General features: G+C 28.5%; 1 protein-coding gene across 2 annotated transcripts in view; it reads left to right on the plus strand.

Annotated features, from left to right (window-relative positions):
* Nucleotides 1-17,005, plus strand: part of LOC122503421 (protein AAR2 homolog) — a 105,903-nt gene that overhangs the window by 73,307 nt on the left and 15,591 nt on the right. For both annotated transcript variants that reach the window (XM_043613954.1, XM_043613953.1), the window contains exon 5: nucleotides 1,804-2,079. In XM_043613954.1, coding sequence (XP_043469889.1) covers nucleotides 1,804-2,079 — 276 coding nt within the window. The remainder of the gene's footprint in view (nucleotides 1-1,803; nucleotides 2,080-17,005) is intronic.

Genomic DNA, 17,005 nt, shown 5'->3' on the forward strand with positions numbered 1-17,005 from the left:
AAACACTAGCATTATTATTCAATATTTTTAAGTTTAAATAATTTTTTTACTGAAAATCTAGTGCAATAGAAAAAATTTTAAGACAAACTTAGAAATAATTATTTAAATAAATAAAACTTCCGTTGCTTGTTTCTGAAAAATCCTACAAAAATTTCTAACAATGTACACTCAGAAAAAAATTTGTTCGAAACAACCAAATTTTGGTTGAATCAACCAAATAAATGCATTGCTATACAGTCAACCAAACGTTTGTTTGATTCAACCAAAAAATTTCTTCCAATACGTTTATTTGTATTAACCAAATGGTTATTACACTTAACCAAAAAATTTTATTTAATATAACTAAAAAATTTGTTTATTTCAAGAGAAAAGATTTGTTTGATTCAAATAAATAGCTTTAGTAAACGTATTTGGTTTATTTAAATAAATATTTTTGTTTACTTAATTTTGTTATTTATTTTCCTCTAATAATATTTGAATTTCCTAATTTAATATTTTCTAGTACATATTATTGGTTAATTTATAATTTATTATATAATTATTGATATTTTAAAATTATACATATAATAAATTATAAATTAACCAATAATATGTATACTAGAAAATATTAAATTAGGAAACTCAAACATTATTAGAGGAAAATAAATAACAATTAAGTAAAATATTATATATGTATTTCTTCATATAAACAAAATTACTTAATTATAAAAAACATTTGAAATATTACATTAAACATATTATAATTATGATTTTTATACGTGCACTCAGAAAAAAGTTTATTCGAAACAACAAACTGAAAACTTCACAAATCGTTTTTGTAAATATTCTTCTCACTGGTACAAATTAAATATGCAGTAAGTCAATGAACACAATGTATTTAATATTTATTTAACCGACACTTATAATTTTTTTTCTTTGATTTACCGATTTAACAAATACATTTGACGCGAACGCGGACTGTAGACAAGTAAGATCGCCATTTTTAAATTCACACATGTACTTTTTAAGACAAGCAAATATTTTTGTTCGACTCAAATAAAATGATTTGGTTGAATCAAACAAATTTGTGTGTTGTGTCGAACAAACTGTATTTAACTAAACAATATTCTCTATTCAAAACACAAATTTTGTTAAATGAAACAAACAACTTCAAATAAAAAATTTCTTTCCAATAACCAAACAAATTTTACGTATTTATTAAAATAAACCAAATTTTTATTTAAATCAACAAAATTGTTTTATCGTGACAAATAAAATAGGTTAATTAAACAGTTTGGTTAAGTGAAATAAACTTTTTCTCTGAGTGTATAAAAGATGCACCTGCAAGACAGGATAACTGAATCGTCTTTTTTTATTCGTAAATAACATTGCCCAAAAGTAAGTGGGCAATGACGACATTGCCCGGGCATTACTGACTATGTCCGGGCACTGTCACATTTTACTAAATTTTGTTAAAAATACCCGGGCATTGTCGACATTGCCCGGGCATTGTCAACAATGTCCAGTGACTGTGGGTATTGTCGACAATGCCCAATAATCGACAATGACCGTAACATTTAGATAAATTTTTCTCGACGATACCTTGAGTAAATCTTTATGGATAAAATAATTGAGAACTACTGTTGTATTATAACTTCACATTAAAATTATCGAAAAAGAAAAATTTCACTGGGTGGATCCCACTCAACCTTTCCGCTCGCCGGGTTGAATCTGATCTCAGAAAATCAAATTTTTAACCAAGGTCACTTCGACTAGAATTTCTCTTACATAAAATTATGTGGTTGGAAATATACATTTTTACAGGTATATTTCTTCGGTTCTGGAATTAGAAAATGTTGACGATAAATCAAGGATAAGAGGAGTAGATGAAAGTAGGAAAAGGAAAAGAGGTCTATGTCTGTCTGTTGAACAGAAGGAAGAGGAGTTATTACCACAATTAAAACCAAAACAAGGAACAGATCTTAAGTTAACAAAATTACCAAATTTGCAATATCCAGAAGGTTCAACACCTGCAGAAATCACAAAACATTTAATGGATTCAAGTTATACACTAGATCTACTTCTAAGCAAATTGAAAAAGTGAGTTCGATAAATATTAACATTTAATTATTTTAGAAACAATTTTATTCTTAAATTTAATTAATAGAAATATTGGGAACTCTCACCAAACAGGAATAAGATTAGGATATGAATAGTCAAACGACGATTCTATAAGTTTCTTAATACCATACTTACAAAATTTGGCAAATTATATTTTTGGCATATATATTTTAAACAAGTATTACAGTTAATAAAGGTGAAAGTAGTTAACAATTTTTCCGAATCAATCTCACAAACAAATCTCTTAAATAAATCTCTTAATAAGCTCATGGGTTTCATATGTATCGACAGCACAGCTGCCCTAATACAGAAACCTGCTTAATCTGAAAAATATTTTCGAAATTAATTAATAATTTCAAAATTATCAAAGAACTCAGAAAAAACGGTAGCATGGTGGGATACGAGCCCACGACCTTTCTATTGCCGGTAGACTGCTCTGACCACTGAGCTACATGCACACCGAGATTCTCCGAGTTCCTTGATGTATACTATCCCTTCATACATTATTTTAATGATAATGCAGGAAGTTTCTTAAAGATGGTATAACCCAGGAGGAAAAGTCGGACGAATGTCGGATTATACAACCGCCTGGGATCCGCGCCCGTACGGACCGCCAGCACCGATGGTCTGTACCGATTCGGATCCTAAAATGCAACCGGCGCGGAACAGATTAGGCTCCGACTTTTGGATCCGCCTTTCTACTTTCGTCAGTACTGGCGCGGTACTGGATTTGTTCCGCCTGCGGATTTCATTCTTCTACGGGCGTCGGAAGAATGACGGATGTTAGGTCTGTACTGGCTCGGTGCTGAGGCGGATCCGACTGCGGATCTCGTCATTTATTGTTATAGTTTACATTATCAGTATAATCATAAATTTATTTTATTATTATAATTAATTATTACAATAACTAATTGCATTTATTATAATATTATTATTAGTTAATCAATAAATAAATTAATAGTATTCATGCAAAGGAAGAATATAAGAAACTTAATTTTTTCATTATATATATAAAAATCCAACTTTATTAATGTGCAATTAAATAAATAATTTTTAATAAATAATATATTAATTTGAAAGAAGTAAAATATATTTAACTTGAAAGAAAATGTGATTAATATATTATAATGCCTGCAATAAATAACATATTAAATACAATATATAAAAAAAATTGGACAAGTGCGAGTTGAACTCGCACTGCAATGGCGGGTTCCGTACACAAATATTAAAACAATACTTGCAACATTTATCGGTAATTGGTAGAATTAAAATAAACAATTAAAAAAATATATTAATATCATTTGATAAAAAAAATAAATAAAAAAATTAAAGTATTGTATATATCTAATATTGTAAACAATAATAAGTAGAGGAACAAAATTTTTTGCTGTTTTTATTGTTTTATTTTTAAAGTTTTGTAAAAAATTTTTAAAAAATGTAAAAAAAAATTTTTTTGTTAAAAAATCTAAAAAAAAATTTTTTTTAATTTTTTTTTTTTAGATTTTTAAATATATTTTTTGTGATCAGACTGTAAAAATAGACTAATAAACCCATTTTTAGTTAATTAGATCAAATAATGTAGAAATTAGAAAAAAAAAATTTCAAATTTTTTTTCAGTTTTTCCTTGACAACGCTATGGACATTAATACATAGCAAGTTCTCTATATTTTTCCTGTAATATTCACGATAAAATACACCAGTATGTTAAATTTTAGCCCTCCATGTTGAATAGTTTAGAAGTTAAGGGGGGGGGAATGGTCACTTTTTATGCATTTTTGGCCAAAAATCTTGTTATTTCCTTGACAACGCTATGACCATCATCTCCAAACACATTCTCTATATTTTTCCTGTAATCTACGTGTGAAAATACATATCTGTACCAAATTTGAGCTCTCTAGGTCAAATAGTTTAGCTGCTAGGGGGGGGACACGATTTGGCTACGGACAACAGAGTCTCACCAATAGGGTTCCGCCGATACACCGTAGGTGTACGGAACCCTAAAAAGAGATTATTATTAATTAATTTATTATTAATTAATTAATAATCTCTTTTTAATTTAAACAATATATTAAGTAATTATTTATTGACACTTTTCTGCAAATTAAATAATTAAAAAAATGTGTTGTGCATTAAAATTTTATTCAATTTAATACTATTACTTATATGTTATAAATTGTTTTGCAGTGAAGTTATGTTCATATTATTCGATATATTATGTAAGGGGCCGTCCATAAATTACGTAACACGTTTTTAGTAAAATTTTGAACCCCCCCTCCCCCTATGTAACAAGTTATAACAAAATCGTTTTACACCCCCCCCCCCTATCAATGTTACGTAATTTTTAAAAATATTTTTTTACTAACGTTTTTCGAAACAAATTTGTTTATTACTGTTATTTTTAGTATTTATATTGTACAAATAGCAATACAAAATTAAGTTAAATATAAAAAACATTTAGAGGAATAATTTTATTAATCATACTGAACAACCAAAAATATAACATTGATTTTTTAACAATAAAAATTGTATATTATTCCCAAGAATCGATTCGCGAAATGATTCGATTTTTACTTATTTTGAAGTGGCGGCAAGGGACAGCTTTTCAAAAATTTATCCATTATAAAGAGATTAAGTTCCTTATAAATATTACGTAACAATGATGATTGAAACGTAACACGTATAGGAGGGAGGGGGGGTTCGAGAAAATGTTATCATATGTTACATGGGAGGGGGGGTCAATCATCATTGTTACGTAATATTTATAAGGAACTTAATCTCTTTATAATGGATAAATTTTTGAAAAGCTGTCCCTTGCCGCCACTTCAAAATAAGTAAAAATCGAATCATTTCGCGAATCGATTCTTGGGAATAATATACAATTTTTATTGTTAAAAAATCAATGTTATATTTTTGGTTGTTCAGTATGATTAATAAAATTATTCCTCTAAATGTTTTTTATATTTAACTTAATTTTGTATTGCTATTTGTACAATATAAATACTAAAAATAACAGTAATAAACAAATTTGTTTCGAAAAACGTTAGTAAAAAAATATTTTTAAAAATTACGTAACATTGATAGGGGGGGGTGTAAAACGATTTTGTTATAACTTGTTACATAGGGGGAGGGGGGGTTCAAAATTTCACTAAAAACGTGTTACGTAATTTATGGACGGCCCCTAATAAAATATTAAAAAACATAATAATAAAAATATAACATTTTTTTTTAAACGAAATATTGAAATATTCATAAATACACATTCAGTAAAGTATTGAAAATATACCGGTATTACATCAGTTCGTATTTCCAAATTGCCTATTGCCGCGTAGTAATTTTACAATTTTTATTTCAGCTAGTGAGACTTGAAAGCATTTAAGATTTGAGAGTTCCATGCGAGCGTAGCATAGTGGTTAGCGTGCGTGATTTCGGTGCGTAAATATTCGGTTAGGCGTAGGTTCGTACCCCCAAGCGTTAGGATTTTTCAAATGTGAATATAAAAAAATACCGTTAAGTGTATAAAAAAATGTGTAAAGTGAACTATCAATGAATTGTTATCAGTATTTATCTTTTGCAATTAATTATTATTTTTTCATTGATATTTGTTGAAATTATCATTTGGATCCGACCCAGTTGTCAGTCGGTAGAATGCCAGCATTGCCAGCGCACATCTGGCTAGGAAATGAAAGATCCGCAGTCGGTACAGTGCCGGGTCCCAGCCGGTTGAATTATACACGGAACGGCTCTTCGCGGCCGGTTACCGGGCGGTAGAATGCCAGTTCCGAGACGGATGGCCAGCCAGCTCCTGGCCAAGTCATCTTTTGGTAGAATATCAGTTCTCGGGCGGTAGGCAGGCGGTTCCCAGCCAGTACCACTACTCCGGCGTCGGTACAGGCGAGGATCCGCGCCGGTTGGAAATTTCCCACTGGGAAGCCAAATTTTTCAATTCATAATTCAAATTTTTTCAATTTCTTTCACCTTTAATATTTAATTACGGAATGATAAATTCATTTCCTTTTATTATAGTTATTATTAATTTATTAAATGAAAATTATTATTAAAAATCGTACTAATCGACTATTTCAACTTAACTGCATTTTTACTGAACTTACAGAAATCAAGAATCATTTTAATACCGAGTGAGTTATTATTATTTTAAATTATCGGTTATAAAATATATACATGTTTACCCAGATAGCACAATAATAAGTTCCCTGAACTTTTAAATGTCCTCCGATTTAAACTTAACGGTGTTAGCTTCCTGGAAATTATCGATATAAATTTGCTGAAAAATTGACATGTATCCCCTTGCGAAATCGTTTTACCAAATGTCTCCCCACGTGGGTATACATTTGGGATACATTTGGGAGACATTTGGTAAATTGCTTTATAATTCTGTTAAAAGACAGAATTTGATGAAAAAAACGATTGGAAATTGAAAAGGAACATTTGGAGAATGAAATTATGCAAATATTTTTATAAAAAAAGCTTTGAATAATTAATAATTAACTGAAATGTGCAAAAATGTCATTATGATTTTATAGCAAGGTTATTTTTCATAATTACTTATGAAAACGGTGTAAATAAAGGAAAAAATAGTGTATATTGTTAAAAAAACGTAAAAATATTAATTACATCTATTAATAAGACTAATTAAACAATAAAACTTGTAATTTAATTAAATGCAAATGGTAAAGTGATATTAAAGTAATATCTACTTTACCAACAACTTATTCTATTTCAGCATTAGAAAGACACTAGAAACAATCAAAAGTCCCTAACGGCAGATATCCCCGCGCGGCGTTTGGTTTGACGCAATATTCTACAGGGTGTTCTTTTTTTAATGATGGCAGAGAAATGCTACTTTTATATTAAAGTAACTTACACGGAGAAAAATAAATAGTAATAATTATACTATTTTCGATGAAAAATTACTACTTTTAAGTAGTAATTTTGAAACTGCTCGAAAAATAGTAACTTTTGCTTCGTATTCAAACGATTTTTACTTTTTTGAAAAAGTATAATTTACTTCAAGGAATCAAAATTTTATTAAAAGCCGAGTAATATTTAAAATGTCCCGAGCAATTAATACTCTGAGCGAAGCAACTTTTATTACGAATCAAAGCAATTATTACTATTTCGGTAAAGATTTTTACTCGTAAAAGTAGTAATCCGTACCCACACAATGACGCGCCTCACACCGACGGGCGAAACGAATGCCGGCGCGCCTGCGCGTCTGTCCACGCCGTGACGAAAAAAAATGCTGGTGTAGAGAGCTATATTGTCTCGTTTTATTTTAATAAATTAAAATAAAATAATCAGTGCGTTCAAAAAATATTTTTTCAAGTAATTAACACTCTGCATGTGTATTATTATTCATTATTCATAAGTTTTACTTTTTTTTCACATTCTTACTTACAATTAACAACTTAACATATCGGAAAATCTTAACATCTATACAGTTTCGAACCCTACCTAACTTATATCTAACGCAACCTAAAATCGCACGCATTTATACTAAGCCTCTCGGCTACGCAATCGCTATGGAGAAAATTTCATGTTACCCGTATATATCTCTTTTCGATAAAGTGAACCATAAATTATATTTATTTAGATAAGTTACTGAATTAAAATATAAAAATTTATAATAATAATAATAATAATAAACAGTATTATTAATTTAAAATTAGGTACTTATTTTAATTATTAAATTATTAGATTATAATGTTAATGATTTTATTTATTTATATATTTTTATTAATTAATTAGTAATTCATTAAAAATTAATTAACTAATTTTAAAGTGATTATACATGAATTGCATACTTTGGAAATTGATAAATAATTAAAATGCATATAGCAATTAATGATCGCACCACTGATATAAACAAAATTGTCCAAAAAACTGAACCGTGCTACACGTGCTTCTTGTAACCTAGAAATGTTGGATCACTTTGACGTCAGGTTACGGTCGCTGCGCATGACAGTAGTGACGTGATCACACACATAGGTGTGTAACAGTAGTGGTACGGATTACTACTTTTACGAGTAAAAAGTTTGTTCTGCAATAGTAAAAGTTGCTTCTTGCAGAAGCAATCTTTATTTTCCGCAGTATTAATTATTAGAATTTCTACAAGTAATATTCTTAACATATCGAATGTAAAAAGTAATACAAAATTTAATAAAATTTACAATGACGATGTAAAAATTAAAATTCTTAAAGCAATTTTTAAACGTGACTACTGTAATAATTACTATTAGTAATTTTTACTACCAGAAATAGTAATTTTTACTTCATGCGAAGTACATTTTACTATGAATAGTAATTTTTAATATAAAAGTAGAATTATTACTATTCCATAGGAACTTTTACTTGAAACTCAGCACCATTTTTCTCCGTGTACGGTTATTATTTCTAATTGTAAAATAATTACCGTTTAAATTTTTTAATTATAGTCACCATCAATATTTTCTAAAAATTAAATATTCTCACCTTTTTTCCAGGGCATGTTCCGAATAGAAAAATTGCATTTAGGAAAAAGCAGGAATTTAAATATTATTTTTATTGGCCAAAAGTCTCTATCCTTTTTCTCTTTAAAAGTTAAAATAAACATTATATTTTTTAAAAATGATAAATATTCTTAGAATTTTTCTCAATGGAGCAAGGAATAAAAACATTGCGCTTTTTGTAAATAGGAGGAGGAAATATTTAATTTTTAAAAAATAAAACATAATCCCAACCCCCCCAAAAAAATTGTTGCTTTTAGACAAATAAAAATAAGAAACAAACTCCTCCTATTTTCAAAATCAATTTTTCGATTTGTTGGTTAAGTTAACCAAAATGGAGAAAATACTTAATATATGAAAAATAAAACATTATAACCTCAACCCCCAAAGAAAAAATGGTTGCTTCACACCAATGAAAATAATAAACAAACTCCTCTTATTTTCAAAATCAATTTATCTATTTGTTGGTTAAGTTAAACAAAATGGAGAAAATACTTAATATTATATGAAAAATAAAACATATAACCTCAACCCCCAAAGAAAAAATGGTTGCTTCACACCAATCAAAATAATAAACAAACTCCTCCTATTTTCAAAATCAATTTTTCTATTTGTTGGTTAAGTTAAAGAAAATGTACAAAATACTTAATATTATATGAAAAATAAAACATATAACCTCAACCCCCAAAGAAAAAATGGTTGCTTTAGACCAATCAAAATAATAAACAAACTCCTCCTATTTTCAAAATCAATTTTTCTATTTGTTGATTAAGTTATACAAAATGAAGAAAAGAATAATATTTTTAAAATAAAACATATAATCCCAACCCCCTAAGAAAAAATGGATGTTTTAGACCAATCAAAATAATAATCAAACTCCTCCTACATAAAGAAAGAAAATTTTCTATTTGTCGCTTTACTTAAACAAAATATGAAGCGAATATATTAAATTTAAGCTCAACCCTTTACAAAAAATATACTTCTAGCTAATAAAAATAAGATTCAAACTCCTCCTTCTTAAAGAAAACAAATTTTTTATTGATTGGTTCAACAATACAAAAAGGGAGTGAATATTTAATTTTTAAAAAGTTACATTTAGTCTTAACCCATTAAGAAAAAAAAACTTCTGGCCAATAAAAATAAACTCCTCCTATTTTCAAAATGCAATGTTTTATTTATTGGTTGAGTTAAACAAAATGGAGAATCTAATTAATATTTAAAAAATAAAACATATAAACCCAACCCCCTAAGAAAAAATAGATGATTTAAACCAATCAAAATAACAACCAAACTCCTCCTATTTTCAAAATCAATTTTTCTATTTTTTGATTAAGTTAAACGCAAAATGCAGAAAAAATTAATATTTAAAAAATAAAACATATTTTTCCAACCCCCAAAAGAAAAAATGGATGTTTTAAACCAATTAAATTAAAACTTAAACTCCTCCTTCTGAATGAAAGATATTTTTCCTTCGTGTGTTCAAATAGAACAAAATGGAGAAAATATTAAACTTTAAAAAAATATGAAATTTAACCACAACCCTTTCCGAAAAAGTAGGAGGAGATTCAATCTATTTTTGTATAGTTCATAGTAAACTTTAATTTTAAGTAGGAGGAGTTTGAATCTTATTTTTATTAGCTAGAAGTATATTTTTTGTAAAGGGTTGAGCTTAAATTTAATATACATATTCGCTTCATATTTTGTTTAACTAAAGCGACAAATAGAAAATTTTCTTTCTTTATGTAGGAGGAGTTTGATTATTATTTTGATTGGTCTAAAACATCCATTTTTTCTTAGGGGGTTGGGATTATATGTTTTATTTTAAAAATATTATTCTTTTCTTCATTTTGTATAACTTAATCAACAAATAGAAAAATTGATTTTGAAAATAGGAGGAGTTTGTTTATTATTTTCATTGGCGTGAAGCAACCATTTTTTCTTTGGGGGTTGAGGTTATATATTTTATTTTTCATATACAGTCAGGTCTCGCTAAGTGTCGTCACTGGGAATTTTTTGAGACCGTCTGTCTCAGTAAGTGTCAGTGGCCTAAGCCACGCCCCTTTAATAAAAGTGGCCATTTCATTGGTTTATGTTGCAAACCGGTTTGGGGAAGTCCATTTTTAGCATTGGAGAGGGTAAAAAAAAGTGGGAAAAGTGACACTTGTTGGGTCTTGAACGATGACACTTTGTGAGTCATGACACTTACTGAAAACGACACTTGGCGAGACCTGACTGTAATATTAAGTATTTTGTCCATTTTGTTTAACTTACCCAGGCGGAAATTTCCAACCGGCGCGGATCCTAGCCCGTACTGACGCCGGTGTAACTGTACTGGCTCGGAACCGCCTGCCAACCGAATGTGAACGGGCATTCTACCGAATAGTGACTAGGCCAGGAGCGCGCTGGCAACCGGCTCGGAACTGGCATTCTACCGCCCGCTGACCGGCCGGGAGAAGCCGTTCCGTGTATAATTCAATCGGCTCGGAACTGGCATTCTACCGCCCGCTGACCGGCCGGGAGAAGCCGTTCCGTGTATAATTCAACCGGCTGGGACCTGGCACTCTACCGACCGTGGATTTTTCATTTAATAGCCAGCCGAGCGCTGGCATTCTACCAACTGACAACCGGATCGGATCCAAATGATAATTTCAACAAATATCAATAAAAAAATAATAATTAATTGCAAAAGATAAATACTGATGACAATTCATTGACAGTTCACTTTACACATTTTTTTTATTTTTTTATACACTTAAACGCAATTTTTTATTACATAGACATTTGAAAAATCCTAACGCTTGGGGGTACGGAACCTACGCCTAACCGAATATTTACGCACCGAAATCTCGCACGCTAACCACTATGCTACGCTCGCATGGGACTCTCAAATCTTAAATACTCTCAAGTGTCACTAGCTCAAATAAAACTTGCAGAATTACTACGCGTCAATGATACCGCTATATTTTCAATACTTTATTGAATGTATATTTAGGACTATTTCATTATTTCGTTAAAAAAGAAACTTGTTATATTTTTATTATTATATAATACATATTATATTGAATAATTGTTTTTCAATATAATAATATTGAACGTAATAATATTAATAATTTTAATTAACATCTCAATAATAATAAATTTATTATTATTAAGATATTATTAATTAACATTAATATTATTGAGAATTAATAATAAATTATCAATATTAATATTAATTAATAATATATCAATAACAATAAATTTATTATTATTAAGATATTAATTAAAATTATTAATATTATTACCTTCAATATTATTATATTGAGAAACAATTATTCAATTATTATTGAGATATTATTAATTAATATTATTATTAATATTAATAATTTATTATTAATTCTCAATAATATTAATGTTAATTAATAATATATAATATTAATTAATAACGAATTTTTTTAATTATTTAATTTTTAAAAAAGTCTCAATAAATAATTACTTAATATATTGATTAGATTCATTTATTATTAATAATTATTTTCTAAAATAATGCAATTACTTGTAATAATTATTTAATTTATAATGTGACAATAAATGACGACATCCGCAGTCGGATCCGGCCCAGTACCGAGCCAGTACAGACTCAACATATCCGTCATTCTTCCGACGCCGCAGAAGAATAAGATCCGCCGGCGGAAGAAATCCAGTACCGAGCCAGTACTGACAATAGTGGGAAGACGGTTCCGACAGTCGGAGCATAATCTGTACCGCGCCGGTTGCTTTTTCAGATCCGAATCGGTATAGACCGTCGGTACTTGCGGTCTGTACGGGCGCGGATCCCAGCCGGTTGTAAACTCCGACGTTCGTCCGACTTTTCCGCCTTGGTAACCAACAAATAGAAAAATTGATTTTGAAAATAGGAGGAGTTTGTTTATTATTTTGATTGGTGTGAAGCAACCATTTTTTCTTTGGGGGTTGAGGTTATATGTTTTATTTTTCATATAATATTAAGTATTTTCTCCATTTTGTTTAACTTAACCAACAAATAGATAAATTGATTTTGAAAATAGGAGGAGTTTGTTTATTATTTTCATTGGTGTGAAGCAACCATTTTTTCTTTGGGGGTTGAGGTTATAATGTTTTATTTTTCATATATTAAGTATTTTCTCCATTTTGTTTAACTTAACCAACAAATAGAAAAATTGATTTTGAAAATAGGAGGAGTTTGTTTCTTATTTTTATTTGTCTAAAAGCAACAATTTTTTTGGGGGGGTTGGGATTATGTTTTATTTTTTAAAAATTAAATATTTCCTCCTCCTATTTACAAAAAGCGCAATGTTTTTATTCGTTGCTCCATTGAGAAAAATTCTAAGAATATTTATCATTTTTAAAAAATATAAGGGGCATTCTCCGTCAGATTTTCACTCAAAATTTTTTTTGTATTAAAATAATTTTTTTCGAATTCTATATGAAAAATAAGTAAATACGTGTTTTTTTATTTTTTTATTTGATCAAAATTATAAAAGTTATGATTTTTTAAAATTTAACATCTTCAGAAGCAAAAGATTTTTCTAACACTTTTAACTCCGTTATACCAAAAGATAAAAAACAATTTAATATATGAAAATGACTTGTTTTTTCTTGAATATTTCAAATATGTAATAAAAAATAACTTTAATAAAGCGAAAACATTAAATAAATTGAAATTTCTTCAAAAATGTGACTGTTCTCGAAAGCGAAGTAATTGATTTTCGATTTTTTTCTTCCATTACAACCACTGATAAATATAGAAATTTTTCCAACTTATGCCAAAGTGGTGTTCTTTAGGGTTCAAATTATATTTAAAATTATGTCAGTAGTTGCACAGAGTTTTATTCGATTTTTACACTTTTTAAAAATTTAACCTTTAAAAACAAAAGAAAACGAATGTTTAGTGGTTAATTTCTTAATTTCCTTCTGTAAAATCTGTGCAACGACTGATATAATTTTAAATATAATTTGATCCCTAAAGAACACCACTTTGGCATAAGTGGGAAAAATTTCTTTATTTATAAGTGGTTCTAATGAAAGAAAAAAATCGAAAATCGATTACTTCGCTTTTGAGAAAAGTCACATGTTAGACGAAATTTCAATTTATTTAATGTTTTCGCTTTATTAAAGTTATTTTTTATTACATATTTGAAATATTCAAGAAAAGACAAGTTATTTTCATATATTACATTATTTTTTATCTTTTGGTATAAAGGAGTTAAAAGTGTTTCAAAAATCCTTTGCTTCCGAAGATGTTCAATTTAAAAAAATCATAACTTTTATAATTTTGATCAAATAAAAAAATAAAAAAACACGTAATTACTTATTTTTCATATAGAATTCGAAAAAAATTATTTTAATACAAAAAAAATTTTGAGTGAAAATCTGACGGAGAATGCCCCATATAATGTTTATTTTAACTTTTAAAGAGAAAAAGGATAGAGACTTTTGGCCAATAAAAATAATATTTAAATTCCTCCTTTTTCCTAAATGCAATTTTTCTATTCGGAACATGCCCTGGAAAAAAGGTGAGAATATTTAATTTTTAGAAAATATTGATGGTGACTATAATTAAAAAATTTAAACGGTAATTATTTTACAATTAGAAATAATAACCGTAAGTTACTTTAATATAAAAGTAGCATTTCTCTGCCATCATTAAAAAAAGAACACCCTGTAGAATATTGCGTCAAACCAAACGCCGCGCGGGGATATCTGCCGTTAGGGACTTTTGATTGTTTCTAGTGTCTTTCTAATGCTGAAATAGAATAAGTTGTTGGTAAAGTAGATATTACTTTAATATCACTTTACCATTTGCATTTAATTAAATTACAAGTTTTATTGTTTAATTAGTCTTATTAATAGATGTAATTAATATTTTTACGTTTTTTTAACAATATACACTATTTTTTCCTTTATTTACACCGTTTTCATAAGTAATTATGAAAAATAACCTTGCTATAAAATCACAATGACATTTTTGCACATTTCAGTTAATTATTAATTATTCAAAGCTTTTTTTATAAAAATATTTGCTTAATTTCATTCTCCAAATGTTCCTTTTCAATTTCCAATCGTTTTTTTCATCAAATTCTGTCTTTTAACAGAATTATAAAGCAATTTACCAAATGTCTCCCAAATGTATCCCAAATGTATACCCACGTGGGGAGACATTTGGTAAAACGATTTCGCAAGGGTCTTTTGTGAAAAATAGAAATTTAAGTTTAAAGAAAGTTTTTTGTGTAACTTTCCATAAAACTAGCTCTACTAAGTTCCCTAAAAAATGATAAGCAATTTTCCCCAAAAATAGAAATGTAAGTTTTCAGGAAACGTAATTGATTAAGTTAAAGAATATAATATATGCTATTATATAATTATAAAATTGTACACTTGGAAAATTAATATGTATTTATTACTTATTAATACACGGAGAAACTTTTAATACCACTAATTCTTAAAACTGGTGAGACATTTTAGTATGTTAGGTTAGATTCAAGGGAAAAACGACATAGGTTATAGAAATTTCTATTGAGACTATCAAAAACACTCATTCAGTATATATTTTACAGTTCTTCATAAGGAAACTAACGAAAATTAGTATGTTGTTTTAGAAAGAAAATAATAATTTTTGCAAAGTTGGGAAAGCCATGAATTAAAAAGAAACACAACAAATTAATTGTCTATAGATACTCATAGAGACGATAGTGATACTTGGATCTGATGGTAGATGGCATTAGTGTATGTCACTGTAACTGTAGGTAAATATATTTAACACGACGTAAGAACCTAACCTATATTATTAACGCACACACGCACACGCAAGTAAAGACACGACGATTGGTCACGGAAACCGAAAGATCGCACGATTCGTTAGAAGTACACAGCTGAATCGTCCTTATATATTAAACGAGTGGAAAAATATGTGCCTTCGAGAGAGAGCATTTTTTAAAATAACTTACTAATCAAATTATGTAAATAAGTAAAAGTCGTGAAAAAAATTATGTTATATTGAGGAACAGTTCTTGAATTTAATTTGGCATGAGGAGACATTCACGTTTATTAATAAAAGGTTTTTTTCTTTCATACACGTGTGAATTTCAACTTCGAAAACATTAGGGTTAGTTCGCGACGTCAGGTGATGGACTCGGTGATGCTCGGGCGAAATCGGTTAAGTCCGCCCGCAGTCCTTCCAAAATTGGTATGTTACGTTAGAATGTCTGTTATATATTCTATCTATATGTGGAAAAAAGGTTAGAATTACCGTATTATTTCACAAACAAAAACTAGCATTTTATTCTTTTCTAAAGAAAAATAAGACTATTTCTAATGCAGATAGTAATTTTTGTACACCGAAGGTTGCTTAATATATAACGAACTTATCATATTTTCGTATTAATGTTGAAATTATTAGCACAATGCACGAAAAATCCTCACATTCTAACGTACTTTTAGAATAAAGATAACCAAATATATTCAATATTAGAAGAAAAAGTTTCTCCGTGTACAATAACAATAATAATAATAATGAATTTATTATAATTATTTTTTTGTTGACAAAATTAATTATTAATAATAAACACCATTATTAATTTCAATGGAAAAATAATTTTAAAAAATTATTTTACAACTTGCTCTTATCTATTTAATTTATTACTACCTGAATTAAGTTTAGATTTCTAACAACAATTTATTGCGAAACAAATATTTTTTTAAAATAAAATTTGGGGGAAGTGGGAATTGAACCCTAGTTTGCAGAACAGAAATCGAGAACCTAACCACTAACCTAAACGACCATCTGAATACAGGAAACAAAAATCTTCCACGCTTGATGCGTGTGACGAACCGACTTCGTCACTAAATATCCCTTCGTGATAACAAAATATAAATATAATGTTTAAAAGAAAATATTAACACAAATACAAATATCCATGTTAAACACAATAACAAAACATACTTAGTTCATCTTTTCGTTATAATCTCGTTTAAAAAGATTTTAAATATTAATAAAATATAATATCTCTCAACTATTGCAGTTAATTATATTTCACATTTTTATAAATTTACATTGAAAAAGATTAAGAATTTAACTTTAATTAAAAGGATGAGGCTTCAGATACCAATGTATTGTGAAACTTAAGGAGTAGTGTGTCTAGGTTAATGAACCATGATCACACCACTGCCTAAAACTGCAAGCTTGCAGAAAAGCGCCTGCCAACGAGCAGGTGCAATAAACTAAAGTATAATTTCAACACTGTAATGTCGATTAATAAAATCGATTGACACAGGGAAATCTGGGCATTTGCCCGTGTGTCTCGGCGTGACCAAGACGGAGAGTTAGGGCTATAGTGCCAGAAAAAGTTATTGTACGAAGCCCTTGTTTGTTTAATTAAATTGAA

Source organism: Leptopilina heterotoma, unplaced genomic scaffold (genome assembly GCF_015476425.1).
Source record: "Leptopilina heterotoma isolate Lh14 unplaced genomic scaffold, ASM1547642v1 Lhet_260, whole genome shotgun sequence".
Classification (NCBI taxonomy): Eukaryota; Metazoa; Arthropoda; class Insecta; order Hymenoptera; family Figitidae; genus Leptopilina; species Leptopilina heterotoma.